Source organism: Dendropsophus ebraccatus, chromosome 5 (genome assembly GCF_027789765.1).
Source record: "Dendropsophus ebraccatus isolate aDenEbr1 chromosome 5, aDenEbr1.pat, whole genome shotgun sequence".
Lineage (NCBI taxonomy): Eukaryota > Metazoa > Chordata > Amphibia > Anura > Hylidae > Dendropsophus > Dendropsophus ebraccatus.
In genome coordinates this window covers 2090887-2117357 of record NC_091458.1, presented here as the reverse complement: position 1 = coordinate 2117357, position 26471 = coordinate 2090887, and the positions used below count along the sequence as shown (strand labels likewise).

At 50.7% G+C, this 26471-nt stretch overlaps 1 protein-coding gene across 1 annotated transcript in view; it reads left to right on the top strand.

Moving 5' to 3' along the window:
- DCHS1 (dachsous cadherin-related 1) overlaps window positions 1–26471 on the top strand; it is a 63296-nt gene that overhangs the window by 21105 nt on the left and 15720 nt on the right. Inside the window, exons 3-17 of the mRNA XM_069969297.1 lie at window positions 5125–5301; window positions 7626–7857; window positions 9763–9999; window positions 10122–11102; window positions 11362–11549; window positions 11649–11745; window positions 12390–12547; window positions 12631–13471; window positions 16187–16426; window positions 16519–16644; window positions 16719–16928; window positions 17394–18263; window positions 21937–22050; window positions 24225–24436; window positions 24516–24670. Coding sequence (XP_069825398.1) covers window positions 5125–5301; window positions 7626–7857; window positions 9763–9999; window positions 10122–11102; window positions 11362–11549; window positions 11649–11745; window positions 12390–12547; window positions 12631–13471; window positions 16187–16426; window positions 16519–16644; window positions 16719–16928; window positions 17394–18263; window positions 21937–22050; window positions 24225–24436; window positions 24516–24670 — 4838 coding nt within the window. The remainder of the gene's footprint in view (window positions 1–5124; window positions 5302–7625; window positions 7858–9762; window positions 10000–10121; window positions 11103–11361; window positions 11550–11648; window positions 11746–12389; window positions 12548–12630; window positions 13472–16186; window positions 16427–16518; window positions 16645–16718; window positions 16929–17393; window positions 18264–21936; window positions 22051–24224; window positions 24437–24515; window positions 24671–26471) is intronic.

The window sequence follows — 26471 nt, the reverse complement described above, 5'->3', positions numbered from 1 at the left end:
CAGAGACAGGTGGTGTAATGGAGGGGCCGCCTGTGTGTGGATATGGGGGGGGGGGAGCAGAGACAGGAGGTGTAATGGAGGGGCCGCCTGTGTCTGGATATTGGGGGGGGGGCAGAGACAGGAGGTATAATGGAGGGGCCGCCTGTGTCTGGATATGGGGGGGGGGAGCAGAGACAGGAGGTGTAATGGAGGGGCCGCCTGTGTCTGGAGATAGGGGGTGGCGGAGACAGGAGGTATAATGGAGGGGCCGTCTGTGTCTGGAGATGGGGGGAGGGAGCAGAGACAGGAGGTGTAATGGAGGGGCCGCCTGTGTGTGGATATGGGGGGTGGCAGAGACAGGAGGTGTAATGGAGGGGCCGCCTGTGTCTGGAGATGGGGGGGCAGAGACAGGAGGGGTAATGGAGGGGCCGCCTGTGCCTGGAGATGGGGGGGCAAAGACAGGAGGAGTAATGGAGGGGCCGCCTGTGTCTGGAGATAGGGGGTGGCGGAGACAGGAGGTGTAATGGAGGGGCCGCCTGTGTCTGGAGATGGGGGAGCAGAGACAGGAGGTGTAATGGAGGGGCCGCCTGTGTCTGGGGATGGGGGGGAGCAGAGACAGGAGGTGTAATGGAGGGGCCGCCTGTGTCTGGAGATGGGGGGGCAGAGACAGGAGGTGTAATGGAGGGGCCGCCTGTGTCTGGAGATAGGGGGTGGCAGAGACAGGAGGTGTAATGGAGGGGCCGCCTGTGTCTGGATATGGGGGGGGGGAGCAGAGACAGGAGGTGTAATGGAGGGGCCGCCTGTGTCTGGAGATGGGGGGGGAGCAGAGACAGGAGGTGTAATGGAGGGGCCGCCTGTGTCTGGAGATGGGGGGTAATGGAGGGGCCGCCTGTGTCTGGAGATGGGGGGGCAGAGACAGGAGGTATAATGGAGGGGCCACCTGTGTCTGGAGATAGGGGGGGGATCAGAGACAGGAGGTGTAATGGAGTGGCCGCCTGTGTGTGGATATGGGGGGTGGCCGAGACAGGGCGGTGTAATGGAGGGGCCGCCTGTGTCTGGAGATGGGGGGGCAGAGACAGGAGGTATAATGGAGGGGCCGTCTGTGTCTGGAGATGGGGGGGGAGCAGAGACAGGAGGTATAATGGAGGGGCCATCTGTGTCTGGAGATGGTGGGGGCAGAGACAGGAGGTGTAATGGAGGGGCCGCCTGTGTCTGGAGATGGGGGGGCAGAGACAGGAGGTGTAATGGAGGGGCCGCCTGTGTCTGGAGATGGGGGGCGGAGCAGAGACAGGAGGTATAATGGAGGGGCCGTCTGTGTCTGGAGATAGGGGGTGGCGGAGACAGGAGGTGTAATGGAGGGGCCGCCTGTGTGTGGATATGGGGGGGCAGAGACAGGAGGTGTAATGGAGGGGCCGCCTGTGTCTGGAGATGGGGGGGCAGAGACAGGAGGTGTAATGGAGGGGCCGCCTGTGTCTGGAGATGGGGGGGGGAAGAGACAGGAGGTGTAATGGAGCGGCCGCCTGTGTGTGGAGATGGGGGGTGGCGGAGACAGGAGGTGTAATGGAGGGGCCGCCTGTGTCTGGAGATGGGGGGGGGAAGAGACATGAGGTGTAATGGAGGGGCCGCCTGTGTCTGGAGATAGGGGGGTGGCGGAGACAGGAGGTGTAATGGAGGAGCCGCCTGTGTCTGGAGATGGTGCGGGCAGAGACAGGAGGTGTAATGGGGAGACCAATCTGTCAATAAGTGGTACACTGCCAAAAGTAGCCTCTTAGAGTATTACTATAGGGCAGCGAGGGGATAGAGAAAAGGGGAGGGCTTCTATCTGTTGGACAGTAATCCTGGAGTTGTTGGGGTTACCGGCTTCTATCTGTTGGACGGTAATCCCGGTGGTGCGGTGGTACCCCTCACCCACCTCTTCTCACCATCTCCCCTCACTCATCCTACCTCTCTCCTCACGCCTCCTGCCTCTTCCCTTACCCTTCCTGCTTCTCTCCTGTCCCCCACTGCCTCTCCCCCCCTCCTGCCTCTCTACTCACCCCTCCTGCCTCTCTACTCACCCCTCCTGCCTTTCTCCTCACCCCTCCTGCCTCTCTCCTCTCCCCCCCCCTGCCTCTCCCCTTACCCTTCCTGCTTCTCTCCTCTCCCCCACTGCCTCTCCCCTTACCCTTCCTGCTTCTCTCCTCTCCCCCACTGTCTCTCCCCCCTCCTTCCTCTCCCCTCACCCCTCCTACCTCTCTCCTCTCCCCTCTTCCTCTCTCCTCTCCCCCACTGCCTCTCCCCTCTCCTGCCTCTCTCCTCACCCCTCCTGCCTCTCTCCCCTCACCCCTCCTACCTCTCTCCTCTCCCCTCTTCCTCTCTCCTCTCCCCCACTGCCTCTCCCCCCTCCTGCCTCTCTCCTCACCCCTCCTGCCTCTCTCCCCTCACCCCTCCTACTTCTCTCCTCTCCCCTCTTCCTCTCTCCCACTGCCTCTCTCCTCACCCCTCCTGCCTTTCTCCCCTCACCCCTCCTACCTCTCTCCTCACCCTTCCTACCTCTCTCCTCACCCCTCCTGCCTCTCCCCTTACCCTTCCTGCCTCTCTCCTCTCCCCTCCTGCCTCTCTCCTCACCCCTCCTACCTCTCTCCTCTCCCCTCCTGCCTCTCTCCTCACCCCTCCTACCTCTCTCCTCTCCCCTCCTGCCTCTCCCCTTACCCTTCCTGCTCCTCTCCTCTCCTGCCTTTTCCCTCACTCATCTCTCCCCTCTCCCCTCCTGCCTCTCTCCTCACCCCTCCTACCTCTCTCCTCTCCCCTCCTTCCTCTCTCCTCACCCCTCCTACCTCTCTCCCCTCACCCCTCCTTCCTCTCCCCTCCTTCCTCTCCCCTTTTCCTCTCCCCTCTCCCCTCCTTCCTCTCCCCTCCTTCCTCTCTCCTCACCCCTTCTTCCTCTCCCCTCGCCCCTCCTTCCTCTCCCCTCTCCCCTCCTTCCTCTCCCCTCCTTCCTCTCCCCTCCTTCCTCTCTCCTCACCCCTTCTTCCTCTCCCCTCGCCCCTCCTTCCTCTCTCCTCACCCCTCCTTCCTCTCCCCTCCTACCTCTCTCCCCTCACCCCTCCTTCCTCTCTCCTCACCCCTCCTTCCTCTCCCCTCGCCCCTCCTTCCTCTCTCCTCACCCCTCCTTCCTCTCCCCTCCTTCCTCTCCCCTCGCCCCTCCTTCCTCTCCCCTCGCCCCTCCTTCCTCTCCCCTCGCCCCTCCTTCCTCTCCCCTCCTTCCTCTCTCCTCACCCCTCCTTCCTCTCCCCTCTGCCTCTCCTTCCTCTCTCCTCACCCCTCCTACCTCTCTCCCCCTCCTTTCTCTCCCCTCCTTCCTCTCCCCTCGCCCCTCCTTCCTCTCTCCTCGCCCCTCCTTCCTCTCTACTCGCCCCTCCTTCCTCTGCCCTCCCCCCTTCTGCCTCGCCCCTCCTGCCTCTCCCCTCCTGCCTCTCCCCTCCTTCCTCTCCCCTCCTGCCTCGCCCCTCCTTCTTCTCTCCTCACCCCTCCTTCCTCTCCTTTCTCCCCTCCTTCCTCTCCCCTCGCCCCTCCTTCCTCTTTCCTCTCCCCTCCTTCCTCTCCCCTCGCCCCTTCTGCCTCGCCCCTCCTTCCTCTCCCCTTCTGCCTCTCCCCTCCTTCCTCTCCCCTTCTGCCTCTCCCCTCCTTCCTCTCCCCTCCTTCCTCTCCCCTCCTTCTGCCTCTCCCCTCCTTCCTCTCCCCTCACCCCTCCTTCCTCTCTCCTCGCCCCTCCTTCCTCTCCCCTCGCCCCTCCTTCCTCTCCCCTCGCCCCTCCTTCCTCTCCCCTCACCCATCTCTCCTCTCTCCCCTCACCCCTTACCCATCTCTCCTCTCCCCTTACCCATCTCTCCTCTCCCCTTACCCATCTCTCCTCTCCCCTTACCCATCTCTCCTCTCTCCCCTTACCCATCTCTCCCCTCACCCCTTACCCATCTCTCCTCTCTCCCCTCACCCCTTACCCATCTCTCCCCTCACCCCTTTCCCATCTCTCCTCTCTCCCCTTACCAATCTCTCCTCTCTCTCCTCACCCCTTTCCCATCTCTCCTCTCTCTCCTCACCCCTTTCCCATCTCTCCTCACCCCTTTCCCATCTCTCCTCTCTCCCCTTACCCATCTCTCCTCTCTCCCCTTATCCATCTCTCCTCTCTCCCCTTATCCATCTCTCCTCTCTCCCCTTATCCATCTCTCCTCTCTCCCCTTATCCATCTCTCCTCTCTCCCCTTACCCATCTCTCCTCTCTCCCCTCACCCCTCACCCATCTCTCCTCTCTCCCCTTACCCATCTCTCCTCTCTCCCCTCACCCCTTTCCCATCTCTCCTCTCTCCCCTTACCCATCTCTCCCCTCACCCCTCACCCATCTCTCCTCTCTCCCCTCATCCCTTACCCATCTCTCCTCTCCCCCCTCACCCCTTACCCATCTCTCCTCTCTCCCCTTACCCATCTCTCCCCTCACCCATCTCTCCCCTTACCCATCTCTCCTCTCTCTCCTCACCCCTTACCCATCTCTCCTCTCTCCCCTTACCCATCTCTCCTCTCTCCCCTCACCCATCTCTCCCCTCACCCCTTACCCATCTCTCCTCTCTCCCCTCACCCATCTCTCCCCTCACCCCTTACCCATCTCTCCTCTCTCCCCTTACCCATCTCTCCTCTCTCCCCTCACCCCTTTCCCATCTCTCCTCTCTCCCCTCACCCCTTTCCCATCTCTCCTCTCTCCCCTCACCCCTTTCCCATCTCTCCTCTCTCTCCTCACCCCTTTCCCATCTCTCCTCTCTCTCCTCACCCCTTTCCCATCTCTCCTCTCTCCCCTTACCCATCTCTCCTCTCTCCCCTCACCCCTTTCCCATCTCTCCTCTCACCCATCTCTCCCCTCACCCCTTACCCATCTCTCCCCTTACCCATCTCTCCTCTCACCCATCTCTCCCCTCACCCCTTACCCATCTCTCCTCTCTCCCCTTACCCATCTCTCCTCTCTCCCCTCACCCCTTACCCATCTCTCCTCTCTCCCCTTACCCATCTCTCCTCTCTCCCCTTACCCATCTCTCCTCTCTCCCCTTACCCATCTCTCCTCTTTCCCCTCACTCCTTTCCCATCTCTCCCCTCACCCCTCTCCCTTGCTGTTTTTCAGGTCTCGGCATCGGATGCAGACAGTGGAAGTCTTGGATCTGTCTCGTACTCTCTCAGCCCCACATCTCCTCCTCAGTTCCAGATTCATTCAGAGAGTGGAGAAATTTGCCTCTCAGACACCTTGGATAGAGATGATGGAGAGCGCTTCTTCCTTCTTCATGTGACCGCCACGGATGGGGTGAGACTGCCGACCTTACAATATAGACATGTAGATACCATTGAATACTCAGAATGTATATGATGCAGAGTATGGAAAACATCAGCATAATATCCAGTGTATGGGAACATCAGTCATAGGATCCAGAGTATGGGAAGATCAGTCGTAGGATATGGAGTATAGGAACATCAATGGTAGGATCCAGAGCATGGGAGCATCAATCGTAGGATCTAGAGTAAGGGAACATCAGTCGTAGGATCCAGAGTAAGGGAACATCAGTCGTAGGATCCAGAGTAAGGGAACATCAGTCGTAGGATCCAGAGTAAGGGAACATCAGTCGTAGGATCCAGAGTATGGGAAGATCAGTCATAGGATCCAGAGTAAGGGAACATCAGTCGTAGGATCTAGAGTAAGGGAACATCAGTCGTAGGATCCAGAGTAAGGGAACATCAGTCGTAGGATCCAGAGTAAGGGAACATCAGTCGTAGCATCCAGAGTAAGGGAACATCAGTCGTATGATCCAGAGTAAGGGAAGATCAGTCATAGGATCCGAAGTATGGAAACATCAATGGTAGGATCCACAGTATGGAAGCATCAGTTGTAGGATAACGAGTATGGAAACATCAATGGTAGGATCCACAGTATGGGAACATTAGTTGTAGGATATGGAGTATGGGAACATTAGTTGTAGGATATGGAGTATGGGAAGATCAGTCGTAGGATCCAGAGGATGAGAACATCAGTCGTAGGATCAAGAGAAAGGGAAGATCAGTCGTAGGATCAAGACAAAGGGAAGATCAGTCGTAGGATCCAGAGTATGGGAAGATCAGTCGTAGGATCCAGAGTATGGGAAGATCAGTCGTAGGATCCAGAGTAAGGGAACATCAGTCATAGGATCCAAGTATGGGAACATCAATGGTAGGATCCACAGTATGGGAGCATCAGTCGTAGGTTGTGGTGTATGGGAACATTAGTTGTAGGATATGGAGTCTGGAAACATCAGTTGTAGGATCCAGAGGATGAGAACATTAGTCGTAGAATATGGAGTATGGGAACATCAGTGGTTGGATCTAGTATGGGAACATCAGTGGTTTGATCTTGTATGGGAACATCAGTCGTAAGATATGGAGTATGGGAACATCAGTCGTAGGATATGGAGTATGGGAACATCAGTCATAGGATATGGATTATGGGAACATTAGTTGTAGGATCCGGAGTATGAGAACATCAGTCATAGGACGTATAGAACCTATGATCATCTGGCCCCCTTCCCTGTATCCATCCCTTCCTTGTATATCCCCCTTCCCTGTATCCATCCCCTCCTTGGTTGAACTTGATGGACATGTGTCTATGTAAGGTTGTAGAGTATGAGAACATTAGTTGTCGGATATGGAGTATGGGATCATCAGTTGTAGGATATGGAGTATGGGATCATCAGTTGTCGGATATGGAGTATGGGATCATCAGTTGTAGGATATGGAGTATGAGATCATCAGTTGTTGGATATGGAGTATGGGATCATCAGTTGTTGGATATGGAGTATGAGATCATCAGTTGTAGGATATGGAGTATGGGATTATCAGTTGTAGGATATGGAGTATGGGATTATCAATTGTAGGATATGGAGTATGGGATTATCAGTTGTAGGATATGGAGTATGGGATCATCAGTTGTAGGATATGGAGTATGGGATCATCAGTTGTAGGATATGGAGTATGGGATTATCACTTGTAGGATATGGAGTATGGGATCATCAGTTGTAGGATATGGAGTATGGGATTATCAGTTGTAGGATATGGAGTATGGGATTATCACTTGTAGGATATGGAGTATGGGATTATCAGTTGTAGGATATGGAGTATGAGATCATCAGTTGTAGGATATGGAGTATGAGATCATCAGTTGTAGGATATGGAGTATGAGATCATCAGTTGTAGGATATGGAGTATGAGATCATCAGTTGTAGGATATGGAGTATGAGATCATCAGTTGTAGGATATGGAGTATGGGATCATCAGTTGTAGGATATGGAGTATGGGATTATCAATTGTAGGATATGGAGTATGAGATCATCAGTTGTAGGATATGGAGTATGGGATTATCAGTTGTAGGATATAGAGAAGATCTCAGCCATAAGGTCCAGAGTAGGGAATGTTGTAATCTGAGAACAGACAAACCCAGTTTGGATCTAGAACCAGTTCTGAAAGCAAATAATAAAAAGATGCAGAGAACAGGGTTGAGTGCCGGGCTCAGGAGATGGGGAACTGAATGGTAAAGCCGGAGCTCACAGCGTGCTCGGAAACTAGCAGGAAACCTATCCCACCACCCTTCCTCTGTTCCCACAGGGAGGCCTGAGCTCAGGATGCCTCGTCCGGGTCTCTGTAGAAGATGTCAATGATAACCGGCCAGTCTTTTACCCACTGGAATATGGTGCTAGCGTAAGTGCCCTCAGTCCACCAGGAACACCCATAATGAGTGTGACTGCCCGCGATAAGGATGATGGGCTGCATGGGGTCCTGACCTATCATATTCTGTCAGGAAATAACCCTGCTCTTCTGCGCATTGAGCCTGACTCAGGTAAGCATGGGCAGATACCTCATTACAGACACATACCCCCTGATGACATACGTATGTCAGCTGAATGTAATGGCGTCACCATTGTATGAAACAGCAGGGAAGAGATTGACAGGGACACCGAGACAGACAAGCCGATGCCTCCAGGAAGGGAAGCATTGAACAAACAAGGGCTGGGCATTCATTTGGGTACAGTATTCATGGTATGGTAGGGTGCTGGCATGTGACAATGCATCCGTGGTCTTGTGATAGTTTGCCTTAAAGAGTCACTGTTGTGAAAATTTTGCAGAAATCAATAGTCCAGGTGATTTTAAGAAACTTTGTAATTGGGTTTATTAGGCAAATATTCCATTATCTGCATTCAGAAAGCCTTTTCCCAGGTCCCCCCCCCCTCCTCTCTGTCATCCACTGCTCAGAATCAGGAAATCTCAATCAGACGGGTCCTGTCTGGGCTATGGAGAGGGGAGGGGGGAGCAGAGATGGAGGAGAAATGTCAGCAGCAGAGAGCAGAGAACAAAGGATTACACAGCGGGGGAGCTATTCAGAGGTCAGAGAGGTCAGTGGTGACATCAGAGGAGAGAGAGGTAATGTAGCTTTTAATTAACTCTTTGATGTCCTGTTTTGGTGTCTCATTTCCCTCTCTCCATAGGAGAACAATGAAGACAGGGGGAGAGCTTCAAACTGCTTTTTCATGATAAAAATTAATTTTTTGGCTAATAAACCCAATTACAAAGTTTCTTAAAATCGCCTGGACTATTGATTTCTGCAAAAAAAAAAAATTCACGACAGTGACACTTTAAGATCTTTTGGTGGTGGTTTTATATCATTCTCCATATCTTATGATGGTGGTGGAATCTGATTCTCAAATTCTATGGGCGTGGTAGTATATTGTCTTGAGATTTTATGGTGGAGGCCCATTGTTCTTCAGATCCTATCTTTGTGGTATATTATTCTCCAAATCCTATGGTGGTAGTATATGTTATCCTCAAAATCCTACAGTAATGGTGGTGCTAGTACACTGTCCATAAGATCCCATAGAGGTGCTAGTACACTGTCCATAAGATCCCATAGTGGTGCTAGTACACTGTCCATAAGATCCCATAGTGGTGCTAGTACACTGTCCATAAGATCCCATAGTGGTGCTAGTACACTGTCCATAAGATCCCATAGTGGTGCTAGTACACTGTCCATAAGATCCCATAGTGGTTCTGGTACACTGTCCATAAGATCCCATAGTGGTGCTAGTACACTGTCCATAACATCCCATAATGGCGAAAGTACACTGTCCATAAGATCCCATAGTGGTGCCAGTACACTGTCCATAAGATCCCATAGTGGTGCCAGTACACTGTCCATATGATCCCATAGTGGTGCTAGTACACTGTCCATAAGATCCTACGGTGGTGCTAGTACACTGTCCATAAGATCCCATAGTGGTACTAGTACACTGTCCATAAGATCCTACGGTGGTGCTAGTACACTGTCCATAAGATCCAACGGTGGTGCTAGTACACTGTCCATAAGATCCCATAGTGGTGCTAGTACACTGTCCATAAAATCCCATAGAGGTGCTAGTACACTGTCCATAAGATCCCATAGTGGTGCTAGTACACTGTCCATAAGATCCTACGGTGGTGCTAGTACACTGTCCATAAGATCCCATAGTGGTGCTAGTACACTGTCCATAAGATCCCATAGAGGTGCTAGTACACTGTCCATAAGATCCTACGGTGGTGCTAGTACACTCACTGTCCATAAGATCCCATAGTGGTGCTAGTACACTGTCCATAAGATCCCATAGTGGTGCTAGTACACTGTCCATAAGATCCCATAGTGGTGCTAGTATATTTTCCGTGTTGTTGTGCATTCATGGTCTTGGAGCTTTTGTAATATGGCATCCTCTTTTAGGAACCCTCTTGGTGGCACGTTCTTTGTCTACCCGAGCTGGCTCTGTGCTCCATCTTGAGGTGGGAGCCAAGGATGGAGGTGGAGTAAGAGCTGAAGTGAATGCTTGGGTGAACATCAGCATATTACCGAGCTCTGCCCCCATTCCAGCATTTCTTCAGCCTCAGTATGACTTTGTGGTGCCCGAAGACACTCCACCAGGAACTATCGTGGGCAGCGTGAAGGCAACCAATCCACCAGGTACCTACTGAACCTCACCAAATAATTCCTATGATTTTAGTTCTAGATCTGTCACTAAATGTCACTGTGGTAAGCAGTATATTCATTGTGATTTTATTTATGTCGACTCTTCTTCATTCTAGGTGTTCCTGGTTTGATTCTCTACTCCCTGGCGTATGGTGATCCTCGTGGACTTTTATTCATGGACCCTCATTCTGGAGTACTGTCTACACATCGACAGCTTGATCGAGAACAAGACACTGAACTTCTTCTTGAAGTCCAAGCCCATAGTGGGTCTCCCCCGGCCTACACCCGAGCACGTATCACCCTACGAATCACTGATGTAAATGATAATCCTCCAACTTTTATGTCGCCATCACACACCCTGAGAATTCAGGGGTACACCCCTATTGACACCATCATCTTTACTGCTAAAGCACTAGACCCTGATGTGGGAGCCAATGGCCAGATCCATTATCAGCTTGTTTCTCAGGGCCCCTTCAGCATAGATAGTTTTGGACAGATCCAGATCACTGGACCCCTGAACCAAGAGAGTTATGATCTTCGTGTACTTGCACTTGATGGAGGCTTCCCGCAACTTTCTTCTGAGTTAGAGATCACAGTCCTTGTGATGGAGCAGGAGTCTGAGCCAGCCTGTGGAGCATCTGACTATCGTGTGGAGGTCCGAGAAGGGAGTCCCCCCATGAGCAGACTTTTGCAGGTGCAAGCATTACTTCCTGGAGGAAAGGAGAACCCCTTACGCTACAGGCTGAGAACAGATGCTGATGCAGTGGGATTTAGCGTGGAGGCAGAAACAGGATGGTTGTATGTCCGAGGAGCATTGGACAGGGAAAGCCGAGAGGTGTATGTACTGGCAGTACTGGCATCGGGGGGCTCTGGAGGCCGCACTGCTACATGTACCGTACGTGTCCGAGTCACCGACGAGAACGACAATGCTCCGCGGCTGAGTGAGGAGAGGTATTTCATGAGCATCTCTGAGAACCGACCACCAGGGGAGGTTGTGGGAAGAGTCAGCGCGACGGACAGAGATGCAGGACAAAATGGACGTGTTACATTTAGACTGCCTGCACAAGAGACTGACTTCACCATACATCCACACACAGGTAGGACCAGAGATCAATCTGTAAAACATCTCACTGCCAAAGCCTGAAAAAGTCCCACCAAATACCCCAAACACACGAGAACCCCTCAGGTGATCACCTACAGTTCCCCAAAAGTGTCCAATCATATTTCATGAAAAATATAATTATGAAGTAAATACCTAAATTATTATCTTCAAAAAGCTTGGCTATAAAACATAAGGCATCCAACATCCAGGGACACATTCAAGCCGTAGTAATAGGACATGTGTTTTCCCCCTAGGGGAATTATCGGTAAGACGGAGTCTGGACCGAGAGAACCAGGCCACCTATCAGCTCCTGGTCATCGCCCAGGACGGAGGGGCACCTCCGCGCAGTGTGACCGGCACCATTCATGTCTCCGTGTTGGATGAAAATGACAACCATCCAGTCTTCCTGCATCCTAGTCCTGGCAGAGAGACCACCGTCCAGGTATTGGCCATAGACAACGGTCCATAGACTGATGACTGATTTTTCTTCATCTTGCCTCTGACAATGCTTTTTTTTTTATATATAAATGTTTTCCTTTAGATAATGGAAGGAAAATTGTCTGGTGCATTTGTGGCATCCATCTTGGCCAAGGACGCAGATGAAGGCGAGAACGGGACAGTGACCTATAGCCTGTCAGGTACTTACCACGTCTATATCAGTTCCTCAATAAATATCTGACATAAGTAGATACTATAGAGGAGTCTTACGTCCTAGGACAGGATGTTATATCGAGAACATGAAGCATTATGGATGAATGGTTGATGACATAATGGACCATGGATGACTGGGGACATGATGGATTATTGATGGCTTGCTAGTGATTATATAATGCTTGGACTGATGGCATCACAGATGATGGATAACGTGATGATAGCTTGATGTTGATTGTTTTGATGGATACTTGACTAATGATTCTATAGATGATTGATGACATCATGAGCTGAGGTTATATTGAGGTCCTATGTGTTAGGTCAGGGCCACCTTTTACTGTAGATGACATTACGTCTACCTGGCTGCCATAACCACAGCACATCTAGTCTAGAACCCTATATCATCTTCTTTTCCTTGTCCGAATGTTTCTGGCTTGATATGACACACAGGGCATTGTATTTCTATTGGACATAGACATCTTCCATTAGAAAGTGGAAAGAATCCCGTAGAAATATGCTATATAAAACTATAGCTACACCCAATAACACTGGTCACCCCACTAAGCCAGGGCCAGTGACCGTCACTGTGGGAATCGCCATCATTTAGTAACTAGCACTCTTGTCCGGGCAGGTCCGTGGGCAGAGCGCTTCTCTCTGCATCCACACACAGGAGAGCTGCGGACAGCGACATCCATCCACCATGCCGAACGATCCCTCTACACAATGAGTGTTCAGGCCCGGGACTCTGGATCTCCTCCCAAAACTACTGAGGCCACCCTCCGTATACAGGTAGATACAATGAGGCTTGTATCCATTTGCAGGAAAATGCCCTGGGGTACAGAGTGTGTACATCCTATGTATCTATTTTCCAGATTCTGCCATCAGTCAGATACCCAGTGAAGCCCAACCCCAGCGCACTTGTCCTCACACCAATGGAAGGATTGCCGCCTGGATCACTTCTGGGAACTGTTTCCCCTAAAACTCCTCACGGCTCAGCAATCTACACCCTAATGGATGATCCAAATGGGAACTTTATGGTGGATGGGCGGACTGGCAACATCTTCCTGGTAAAAGAACTGGATTTTGAGTCTCAGCCCCGATACAGCCTTAGAGTAAGTGTTGAGGAAGCGAGAGAAGTGACCGGAGTATTTTTACTGCCCCGAGTGGTTCAAGTAGACATTGAAGTCCAAGACAAAAATGATCACTCTCCTGTGTTCCCTGAAGATCCGCTGACGCTGGTGGTGGCAGAGGACGCTCAGGTCGGCTCTTCAGTCTTCACTTTTGAAGCTTTAGACCGAGATGGACCTGGTCCCAACAGTCAGGTTCGATATTCCTTACTGCGTCAGGAGCCGGAGTCTGCAGAAAGTATTTTCCGTCTGGATGCAGAGACAGGTGTGATGAGTATAGCGTACCCACTGGATCGGGAACAAGTCTCGTCTTACCTGCTGATGGTGGAGGCCAGAGATTGCGCATTGAATGCAAGCCAACGTCGTTCCACCTCTGTAACTGCGAGAATATTCCTTAGTGATCGCAATGACAACACTCCTCACTTTCTCACACCCTCTGTCGTGTGGCTGCCAGAAGACCTTCCGGTAGGATCTACAGCTCTTTTTCTAGTGGCCAAAGACTCAGACTTAGGAGAGAATGGGCGCATTGGTTACCAGCTAGCTGGAGGCAACGAGGAGGGCAGGTTCCAGATACATCCAAGCACAGGTAAGAGCATATCCTTCACCTTCATCTGTTCAATACTTTCTTTTCATGCAGTAGCATAGGCCAATTGGATTTTTGTGGGTTTAGTCATCGAGAAGGACTGTGGCTGCTGGGTTTACATGTGTGTCTCCACGGCACATGTATCTCAATCTTATAACATGTATCTGCCTTTAGCACTTATCAAATATATTCCTTAAAGGGGTAGTTCACCCCCCAAAAAATCTTTCAAATTAACTGGTCCCAGCACTCTTCTAGTACTTATCAGCTGCTACATGTCCTGCAGGAAGTGGTGTATTCTCTCCAGCCTGATACAGTGCTCTCTGCTGCCACCTCTGTCCATGTCAGGAACTGTCCAGAGCAGCAGCAAATCCCCATAGAAAACCTCTCCTGCTCTGGACAGTTTCTGACTTGGCATGGACAGAGGCGGCAGAAGAGAGCACTGTGTCAGACTGGAGAGAATACACCACTTCCTGCAGGACATACAGCAGCTGATAAGTACTGAAAGACTCAAATTTTTTTTTCCAAATAGAAGTAAATTACAAATCTTTGGCACCTTCTTGCACCAGTTTATTTGAAAGAACTCCTACTCCTCGCTCGGCCGGTAATCAGCCAAGTGCGGCCGGTTATCATTTGTTGCACTAGGGCCCTAAAGTTGTAAACTGTAACCAGTTTGAGACTATTCTGACCTATTGTTGCTGTAAAATGGTCATTCCGTAGTCAAAAGGAAGTTTTGTATTGTTGGGTAATAGTACTTGTGTTGGTGACCCCAGTAGTCAGGTCATTATTTCTGTGACAGGGATGGCGGTAGTATTGTTGGCAGTCCATATGTCTAATTTTCCGTGGTTGTTAGCATTGTCTACGATAGGACTGGTGGCAGTGTTGGTGTCTATGATAGGACTGGTGGCAGTGTTGGTGTCTATGATAGGACTGGTGGCAGTGTTGGTGTCTATGATAGGACTGGTGGCAGTGTTGGTGTGGTCTATGATAGGACTGGTGGCAGTGTTGGTGTGGTCTATGATAGGACTGGTGGCAGTGTTGGTGTGGTCTATGATAGGACTGGTGGCAGTGTTGGTGTTGTCTATGATAGGACTGGTGGCAGTGTTGGTGTGGTCTATGATAGGACTGGTGGCAGTGTTGGTGTGGTCTATGATAGGACTGGTGGCAGTGTTGGTGTGGTCTATGATAGGACTGGTGGCAGTGTTGGTGTGGTCTATGATAGCACTGGTGGTAGTGTTGGTGTGGTCTATGATAGGACTGGTGGCAGTGTTGGTGTGGTCTATGATAGGACTGGTGGCAGTGTTGGTGTGGTCTATGATAGGACTGGTGGCAGTGTTGGTGTCTATGATAGGACTGGTGGCAGTGTTGATGTCTATGATAGGACTGGTGGCAGTGTTGGTGTGGTCTATGATAGGACTGGTGGCAGTGTTGGTGTGGTCTATGATAGGACTGGTGGCAGTGTTGGTGTCTATGATAGGACTGGTGGCAGTGTTGGTGTCTATGATAGGACTGATAGCAGTGTTGGTGTCTATGATAGGACTGGTGGCAGGGTTGGTGTCTATGATACGACTGGTGGCAGTGTTGGTGTGGTCTATGATAGGACTGGTGGCAGTGTTGGTGTGGTCTATGATAGGACTGGTGGCAGTGTTGGTGTGGTCTATGATAGGACTGGTGGCAGTGTTGGTGTCTATGATAGGACTGGTGGCAGTGTTGGTGTCTATGATAGGACTGGTGACAGTGTTGGTGTCTATGATAGGACTGGTGACAGTGTTGGTGTCTATGATAGGACTGGTGGCAGTGTTGGTGTCTATGATAGGACTGGTGGCAGTGTTGGTGTCTATGATAGGACTGGTGGCAGTGTTGGTGTCTATGATAGGACTGGTGGCAGTGTTGGTGTGGTCTATGATAGGACTGGTGGCAGTGTTGGTGTGGTCTATGATAGGACTGGTGGCAGTGTTGGTGTCTATGATAGGACTGGTGGCAGTGTTGGTGTCTATGATAGGACTGGTGACAGTGTTGGTGTGGTCTATGATAGGACTGGTGGCAGTGTTGGTGTCTATGATAGGACTGGTGGCAGTGTTGGTGTGGTCTATGATAGGACTGGTGGCAGTGTTGGTGTGGTCTATGATAGGACTGGTGGCAGTGTTGGTGTGGTCTATGATAGGACTGGTGGCAGTGTTGGTGTGGTCTATGATAGGACTGGTGGCAGTGTTGGTGTGGTCTATGATAGGACTGGTGGCAGTGTTGGTGTCTATGATAGGACTGGTGGCAGTGTTGGTGTGGTCTATGATAGGACTGGTGGCAGTGTTGGTGTGGTCTATGATAGGACTGGTGGCAGTGTTGGTGTGGTCTATGATAGGACTGGTGGCAGTGTTGGTGTGGTCTATGATAGGACTGGTGGCAGTGTTGGTGTGGTCTATGATAGGACTGGTGGCAGTGTTGGTGTGGTCTATGATAGGACTGGTGGCAGTGTTGGTGTCTATGATAGGACTGGTGGCAGTGTTGGTGTGGTCTATGATAGGACTGGTGGCAGTGTTGGTGTCTATGATAGGACTGGTGGCAGTGTTGGTGTGGTCTATGATAGGACTGGTGGCAGTGTTGGTGTGGTCTATGATAGGACTGGTGGCAGTGTTGGTGTCTATGATAGGACTGGTGGCAGTGTTGGGGTGTTACGTACTATAAGACAGCGGTTGTGCTTATTGCAGTGTCTCTTCTATGCAGGTGCTCTGTCTGTGGTGAGAGCTTTAGACCGTGAAGAGACAGCCGCATATAACCTTACTCTGCTTGCAATGGATTATGGTTCTCCACGTCTGTCCAGCACGCAGACACTTTCCATTTCGGTTCTCGATGTGAATGATGAGATTCCCACCTTTGAGAAAGTGCAGTATGAAGGAAATGTGAAGGAGAATCAGGCTGCAGGCACCACTGTCCTTAGACTACAGGCCGTGGATCGAGATCTCGGTGAGTAGAAGATAAAAGGGTGAAGTGAGTGGAAGGGACTGGGGCCTCAGCGGACACTGTCCTGACAACCTTCTATACTACAATAATTCTAGGACCTGGAGGACATGTCACGTACGCTGGAGTTTCTGGAGATGAATTCTCACTCGACCCTCAAAGTGGAATCCTCACCACCAAGAAGCCTCTAGACCGAGAGCAAAAAGATGTCTACAAGCTGATAGGTATATACACACTGACATCACAGCTCACCTGACCAGAGGCCACACGTGTACTCACCTCCTGTCCTGTGTTGTAGCATATGCCCGGGATGGAGGCTCACCACCCAAGGTGTCTGAGGTCCGCATTCATATCATCGTCGGGGATGAGAATGACAATTCTCCGGTATTTGAGAGCGACAGCATTTTCCTCGAAGTTCCTGAGAATCAGGATCCAATAACGCTTTGTGTCCTTCGAGCCTGGGACCTGGACACAGGAAGCAACGGGCAGCTCCAGTATCGTCTGATAGGTAAGTGTCCATAAATTCCTGCTACGGTGGATATAGAATCAACTCCTATGCTACTTCTAGTGTCCCTACATGTCCGTCACGAGCCGATATAGAAGAAGAACAATATGAGACATGTAGGTGGGTTATTATAGACTGTACATGAACTTATATCACCTTGGGTTCCAGATGTAACATTGTTATCGACTTTCATGACAAAAGAGGTCTGAGGGGTCACGTGTCTCCTTTAGGAAGACCACCAGGCCGATTTCAAAATGCTTAGAAGCCATGAAATGCTCTCTGGGAGCAAGTATACAGAGTACAGTAGCTCTCTCCTCCCACCTGTGCCACCTGTTGGAGCATCCCTTTAATTATCTTTATCTGTAGGTCCCCGGTGGGCTGGTTGAGGGGACAGTGTGTCTTCTTAGGGAGAGCACAAAACTGACATCGGGAGTCTTGACAGTCACTTATATAACCTTTTCCTTGCAGATGGTGACCCATTACACGACTTCTCCTTGGATTCATCAACAGGAGCCCTCTCGACATCTAAACCACTGGACCGAGAGTTGGTATCAGAGTATCAGCTGACCATGTTAGTCCAGGATTCCGGCGCTCCATCCCTCAGTGCCTCCACCACTATCACCGTCTCGGTGCTTGATCTCAATGACAACGTCCCCACTTTCTCTGAATCATCTTTTAAAGCAGAAGTTCCTGAAGATGCCCCCGTTGGCAGTTTAGTTCTGAAGCTGACAGCTCTCGATCCCGATTATGGTCACAACGGACAAACCACGTTCCATCTCTCCAATGGGACCCAGGGAGCCTTCCATATTGACCCTCTTACTGGACATATCACAACGGCAATCCAGCTAGACCGTGAGAGGCGGGCTGCATACACCTTCTTGGCATGGGTGATGGATTCTGACCCATCGGGACCACGTAGTGCAGAAGCCAGCGTGACTGTTATAGTGAAGGACGTTAATGATAACCCCCCAACATTCTTACGGAGCCCGTATCATCTAAATCTGTCTCGTAACACCCCCATCAAGAGGAATCTGGCTGGCATGAGAGCAGAGGACAAAGACGCTGGTGCCAATGCTTCCATCTTATATAGGTTGGCACCACATTCTGGAACGGGACGCTTTTCGGTGGACCCTTATACCGGTGAAGTACGTCTGCTAGAACCTCTGGAGGGCATGAGCGCAAGAGAACGCACAGTCTTTGTACAGGCCTCAGATCTGGGTGAGCCGCCACTTTCCACCACTGCCGTCCTGGTTATCCACGTCCGTGAGGAGGCGGCACAGGGTCCAAAATTCTCAAGGGACGCCAATGAGTTCAGTCTATCTGAGAATAGTCAGCAAGGTAAGAGAGCGTAAAAAGCTGCATTGTGGCATCTGTGCTTTATTACAGGTTGGCTACACATGCGTGCTGCGTGGCTATCCTCAAAAGACCTGAGGAAGAACAGAGTAAGGAGCATAGTGGTGGGCAGAAAAGAGTAAGGAGGATAGTGATGGGCAGAACAGAGTAAGAAGGATAGAGATGGGCAGAACAGAGTAATGAGGATCGCACTGGCAGAACAGAGTAATGAGGATAGTGATGGGCAGAACAGAGTAATGAGGATAGTGATGGGCAGAACAGAGTAATGAGGATAGCACTGGCAGAACAGAGTAATGAGGATAGTGATGGGCAGAACAGAGTAATGAGGATAGCACTGGGCAGCACAGAGTAATGAGGATAGCACTGGGCAGCACAGAGTAATGAGGATAGTGATGGGCAGAACAGAGTAATGAGGATAGCACTGGGCAGAACAGAGTAATGAGGATAGTGATGGGCAGAACAGAGTAAGGAGGATAGTGATGGGCAGAACAGAGTAATGAGGATAGCACTGGGCAGCACAGAGTAATGAGGATAGCACTGGGCAGCACAGAGTAATGAGGATAGTGATGGGCAGAACAGAGTAATGAGGATAGCACTGGGCAGAACAGAGTAATGAGGATAGTGATGGGCAGAACAGAGTAATGAGGATAGCGATGGGCAGAACAGAGTAATGAGGATAGCACTGGGTAGAACAGAGTAATGAGGATAGTGATGGGCAGAACAGAGTAAGGAGGATAGTGATGGGCAGAACAGAGTAAGGAGGATAGTGATGGGCAGAACAGAGTAAGGAGGACAGCACTGGGCAGAACAGAGTAATGATGATAGCACCGGGCAGAACAGAGTAATGAGGATAGCACTGGGTAGAACAGAGTAATGAGGATAGTGATGGGCAGAACAGAGTAAGGAGGATAGTGATGGGCAGAACAGAGTAATGAGGATAGCACTGGGCAGAACAGAGTAATGAGGATAGTGATGGGCAGAACAGAGTAAGGAGGATAGTGATGGGCAGAACAGAGTAATGAGGATAGCACTGGGCAGAACAGAGTAATGAGGATAGCACTGGGCAGAACAGAGTAATGAGGATAGTGATGGGCAGAACAGAGTAAGGAGGATAGTGATGGGCAGAACAGAGTAATGAGGATAGTGATGGGCAGAACAGAGTAATGAGGATAGCACTGGGCAGCACAGAGTAATGAGGATAGTGATGGGCAGATCAGAGTAATGAGGATAGCACTGGGCAGAACAGAGTAATGAGAATAGCACTGGGCAGAACAGAGTAATGAGGATAGTGATGGGCAGAATAGAGTAATGAGGATAGTGATGGGCAGAACAGAGTAAGGAGGATAGTGATGGGCAGAACAGAGTAATGAGGATAGCACTGGGCAGAACAGAGTAATGAGGATAGCACTGGGTAGAACAGAGTAATGAGGATAGCACTGGGCAGAACAGAGTAATGAGGATAGTGATGGGCAGAACAGAGTAATGAGGATAGTGATGGGCAGAACAGAGTAATGAGGATAGTGATGGGCAGAGCAGAGTAATGAGGATAGTGATGGGCAGAACAGAGTAAGGAGGATAGTGATGGGCAGAACAGAGTAATGAGGATAGTGATGGGCAGAACAGAGTAATGAGGATAGCACTGGGCAGAACAGAGTAAGGAGGATAGTGATGGGCAGAACAGAGTAATGAGGATAGCACTGGGCAGAACAGAGTAATGAGGATAGTGATGGGCAGAACAGAGTAATGAGGATAGCACTGGGCAGAACAGAGTAAGGAGGATAGTGATGGGCAGAACAGAGTAAGGAGGATAGCACTGGGAAGAACAGAGTAATGAGGATAGCACTGGGCAGAACAGAGTAATGAGGATAGTGATGGGCAGAACAGAGTAATGAGGATAGTGATGGGCAGAACAGAGTAATGAGGATAGTGATGGGCAGAGCAGAGTAATGAGGATAGCACTGGGCAGAACAGAGTAATGAGGATAGCACTGGGCAGAACAGAGTAATGAGGATAGTGATGGGCAGAACAGAGTAATGAGGATAGTGATGGGCAGAACAGAGTAATGAGGATAGCACTGGGAAGAACAGAGTAATGAGGATAGCACTGGGCAGCACAGAGTAATAAGGATAGTGATGGGCAGAACAGAGTAATAAGGATAGCACTGGGCAGAACAGAGTAATGAGGATAGCACTGGGCAGAACAGAGTAATGAGGATAGTGGTGGGCAGAACAGAGTAATGAGCATAGTGGTGGGCAGAACAGAGTAATGAGGATAGTGATGGGCAGAACAGAGTAATGAGGATAGTGATGGGCAGAACAGAGTAAGGAGGATAGTGATGGGCAGAACAGAGTAATGAGGATAGTGATGGGCAGAACAGAGTAATGAGGATAGCACTGGGCAGAACAGAGGGATAGGAGTACTCAGCAGGATAGAGTACTGGAGAATACTGGGCACAGTAAAGTAACAGACAATGAAGAATATAGAGTGGAAAAAAATAAGACTGTAATAAGTAGAGTAGTGCAGGCTCCCCTATTCTTATAGTACCGCGGCTCCTGTCCCTCCTGTATTCTTATAGTACAGCGGCTCCTGTCCCTCATGTATTCTTATAGTACCGCGGCTCCTGTCTCTCCCCTATTCTTATAGTACCGCGGCTCCTGTCCCTCCTGTATTCTTATAGTACCGCGGCTCCTGTCCCTTCCGTATTCTTATAGTACCGCGGCTCCTGTCCCTCCTGTATTCTTATAGTACCGCGGCTCCTGTCCCTTCCGTATTCTTATAGTACCGCGGCTCCTGTCCCTCCTGTATTCTTATAGTACCGCGGCTCCTGTCCCTCCTGTATTCTTATAGTACCGCGGCTCCTGTCCCTTCCGTATTCTTATAGTACCGCGGCTCCTGTCCCTCCTGTATTCTTATAGTACAGCGGCTCCTGTCCCTTCCGTATTCTTATAGTACCACGGCTCCTGACCCTCCCGTATTCTTATAATACCGCGGCTCCTGTCCCTCCTGTATTCTTATAATACAGCGGCTCCTGTCCCTTCCGTATTCTTATAGTACAGCGGCTCCTGTCCCTCCTGTATTCTTATAGTACCGCGGCTCCTGTCCCTCCTGTATTATTATAGTACCCCGGCTCCTGTCCCTTCCGTATTCTTATAGTACCGCGGCTCCTGTCCCTCATGTATTCTTATAGTAACCCGGCTCCTGTCCCTCATGTATTCTTATAGTACCGCGGCTCCTGTCCCTCATGTATTCTTATAGTAACCCGGCTCCTGTCCCTTCCGTATTCTTATAGTACCGCGGCTCCTGTCCCTCCTGTATTCTTATAGTACCGCGGCTCCTGTCCCTCATGTATTCTTATAGTACCGCGGCTCCTGTCCCTCATGTATTCTTATAGTAACCCGGCTCCTGTCCCTCATGTATTCTTATAGTAACCCGGCTCCTGTCCCTCCTGTATTCTTATAGTACCGCGGCTCCTGACCCTCCTGTATCTTATAGCACCGCGGCTCCTGACCCTCATGTATTCTTATAGTACCGCGGCTCCTGTCCCTTCCGTATTCTTATAGTACCGCGGCTCCTGTCCCTCCTATATCTTATAGTACCGCGGCTCCTGTCCCTCCTATATCTTATAGTACCGCCCTAATGTTGTGCTGATCATTTATAGGCTCGGTGGTGGGATCAGTCAAGGCTGCACATAGTGGAGGATCCTCTGGGAAAATCACCTACAGCATCCTGAGCGGAAATCAAAATGGAGCATTCAGCATCAGCCCAAATACAGGTACAACACCATAGTAACGGCCATAGCAGAGATCCCTACACTGGGTGATCCCCACCATAGTAACGGCCATAGCAGAGATCCCTACACAGGATGATCCCCACCATAGTAACGGCCATAGCAGAGATCCCTACACAGGATGATCCCCACCATAGTAACGGCCATAGCAGAGATCCCTACACAGGATGATCCCCACCATAGTAACGGCCATAGCAGAGATCCCTACACAGGATGATCCCCACCATAGTAACGGCCATAGCAGAGATCCCTACACAGGATGATCCCCACCATAGTAACGGCCATAGCAGAGATCCCTACACAGGATGATCCCCACCATAGTAACGGCCATAGCAGAGATCCCTACACAGGATGATCCCCACCATACTAACGGCCATAGCAGAGATCCCTACACAGGATGATCCCCACCATACTAACGGCCATAGCAGAGATCCCTACACAGGATGATCCCCACCATAGTAACGGCCATAGCAGAGATCCCTACACAGGGTGATCTCCACCATAGTAACGGCCATAGCAGAGATCCCTACACAGGATGATCACCATAGTAATGGCCATAGCAGAGATCCCTACACAGGATGATCCCCACCATAGTAACGGCCATAGCAGAGATCCCTACACAGGATGATCCCCACCATACTAACGGCCATAGCAGAGATCCCTACACAGGATGATCCCCACCATAGTAACGGCCATAGCAGAGATCCCTACACAGGATGATCCCCACCATTGTAACGGCCATAGCAGAGATCCCTACACTGGGTGATCTCCACCATAGTAACAGCCAGATCAGAGATCCCTACACAGGATGATCCCCACCATAGTAACGGCCATAGCAGAGATCCTTACACAGGATGATCCTCACCATAGTAACGGCCATAGCAGAGATCCCTACACTGGGTGATCCCTACTATACTAACGGCCATATCAGAGATCCCTACACAGGATGATCCCCACCATAGTAACGGCCATAGCAGTTATCCCTACACTGGGTGATCCCCACCATAGTAACGGCCATAGCAGAGATCCCTACACATGATGATCCCCACCATAGTAACGGCCATAGCAGAGATTCCTACAGTGATGATCCCCACCATAGTAACGGCCATAGCAGTTATCCCTACACTGGGTGATCCCCACCATAGTAACGGCCATAGCAGAGATCCCTACACATGATGATCCCCACCATAGTAACTGCCATAGCAGAGATCCCTACACAGGATGATCTCAACCATAGTAACGGCCATAGCAGAGATCCCTACATTGATGTTTCCCACCATAGTAACGGCCATAGCAGAGATCCCTACACAGGATGATCCCCACCATAGTAACGGCAATAGCAGAGATCCCTACAGTGATGATCCCCACCATAGTAACGGCCATAGCAGAGATCCCTACAGTGATGATCCCCACCATAGTAACGGCCATAGCAGAGATCCCTACACATGATGATCCCCACCATAGTAACGGCCATAGCAGAGATTCCTACAGTGATGATCCCCACCATAGTAACGGCCATAGCAGTTATCCCTACACTGGGTGATCCCCACCATAGTAACGGCCATAGCAGAGATCCCTACACATGATGATCCCCACCATAGTAACTGCCATAGCAGAGATCCCTACACAGGATGATCTCAACCATAGTAACGGCCATAGCAGAGATCCCTACACTGGGTGATCCCCACCATAGTAACGGCCATAGCAGAGATCCCTACATTGATGTTTCCCACCATAGTAACGGCCATAGCAGAGATCCCTACACAGGATGATCCCCACCATAGTAACGGCAATAGCAGAGATCCCTACAGTGATGATCCCCACCATAGTAACGGCCATAGCAGAGATCCCTACAGTGATGATCCCCACCATAGTAACGGCCATAGCAGAGATCCCTACAGTGATGATCCCCACCATAGTAACGGCCATAGCAGAGATCCCTACAGTGATGATCCCCACCATAGTAACGGACATAGCAGAGATCCCTACACAGGATGATCCCCACCATAGTAACGGACATATCAGAGATCCCTACAGTGATGATCCCTACACATGTCCTCTAGGACACCCTCTCACCATTCACAGTCATACCTGATATCTCTGTATAGTCCTACAGTCTGCAGTATAGATGATATTCAGCACACACTGTATATCCGCAGGGCAGATCACAGTGCTGCAGCCGCCATTGTTGGACTTTGAGGCCAATCCTCGGCATAAGCTGGTGATCCAGGCCGAGAGCCCGCAGCATTACGCCTTCACCACGGTCACCATCCTGCTGCAGGACGCCAATGACAATGCTCCCCGCTTCCAGCTTCCCTCCTACACGGCGTACATCCGGGAGGGTCAGGCCGATGGGAGTCGCCTCATACAGGTAGGACCTGGCGGTGAGGTACTCTGCTCCTAACCGTCCTCCGGTAACTGGTAATACACCGCCGCTGCTCTGTCCCCAGGTCCTCGCTGAAGATCCCGACCAGGGCATGAACGGACAAATCACCTACGCCTTCCAGCAGTTTCAGCCCATGTGGGATCTGTTCCGTATCGATCCTCTCACAGGGATTGTTACCACGGCCGTTATTCTAGACCGGGAGATCTGGTCTGAGGCTCGGTGAGTGCACACACTATATACTATATACACGTCCTGATCCTCACACAGGGATTGTTACCACGGCCGTTATTGTAGGTCGGGAGATCTGGTCTGAGGCTCGGTGAGTGCCCACACTATATACTATATACACGTCCTGATCCTCACACAGGGATTGTTACCACGGCCGTTATTCTAGGTCGAGAGATCTGGTCTGAGGCTCGGTGAGTGCACACACTATATACACGTCCTGATCCTCACACAGGGATTGTTACCACGGCCGTTATTCTAGACCGGGAGATCTGGTCTGAGGCTCGGTGAGTGCACACACTATATACTATATACACGTTGTGATCCTCACACAGGGATTGTTACCACGGCCGTTATTGTAGGTCGGGAGATCTGGTCTGAGGCTCGGTGAGTGCACACACTATATACTATATACACGTCCTGATCCTCACACAGGGATTGTTACCACGGCCGTTATTGTAGAGCTTTATATAGTGTCCTGGTAGACGGAGGAAGGTGAGTAATGTTTCCGATCACATGAGATCACGTGTAGCAGAGGTGACTCCTCCAGCAGCCATTGCCAATATTACTATAAAGGAGTCAAAGATCTCTCATCCAGGATGTGCCTGATCCTCCAAGATGACCTAAGGGGACTGGCAGCCTCTCCAGCCGCCACTATGGTCAGTGACCAGGACTTTACAATAATGGTGTGATGATGGAGGAGAGCACAGGTGCGGTATATGTACAGAGAGGTCCGGTATATGTACAGAGAGGTCCGGTATATGTACAGAGAGCACAGGTGCGGTATATGTACAGAGAGCACAGGTCCGGTATATGTACAGAGAGCACAGGTGCGGTATATGTACAGAGAGCCCAGGTGCGGTATATGTACAGAGAGCACAGGTGCGGTATATGTACAGAGAGCACAGGTGCGGTATATGTACAGAGAGCACAGGTGCGGTATATGTACAGAGAGCACAGGTCCGGTATCTGTACAGAGAGCACAGGTGCGGTATATGTACAGAGAGCACAGGTGCGGTATATGTACAGAGAGCACAGGTGCGGTATATGTACAGAGAGGTCGGGTATATGTACAGAGAGCACAGGTCCGGTATATGTACAGAGAGCACAGGTGCGGTATATGTACAGAGAGCCCAGGTGCGGTATATGTACAGAGAGCACAGGTGCGGTATATGTACAGAGAGCACAGGTGCGGTATATGTACAGAGAGCACAGGTGCGGTATATGTACAGAGAGCACAGGTCCGGTATCTGTACAGAGAGCACAGGTGCGGTATATGTACAGAGAGCACAGGTGCGGTATATGTACAGAGAGCACAGGTCCGGTATGGGTACAGAGAGCACAGGTCCGGTATATGTACAGAGAGCACAGGTCCGGTATATGTACAGAGAGGTCGGGTATATGTACGGAGAGCACAGGTGCGGTATATGTACAGAGAGCACAGGTGCGGTATATGTACAGAGAGCACAGGTGCGGTATATGTACAGAGAGCACAGGTGCGGTATATGTACAGAGAGCACAGGTCCGGTATCTGTACAGAGAGCACAGGTGCGGTATATGTACAGAGAGCACAGGTGCGGTATATGTACAGAGAGCACAGGTCCGGTATCTGTACAGAGAGCACAGGTCCGGTATATGTACAGAGAGCACAGGTGCGGTATATGTACAGAGAGCACAGGTCCGGTATATGTACAGAGAGCACAGGTGCGGTATATGTACAGAGAGCGCAGGTGCGGTATATGTACAGAGAGCGCAGGTGCGGTATATGTACAGAGAGCGCAGGTCCGGTATATGT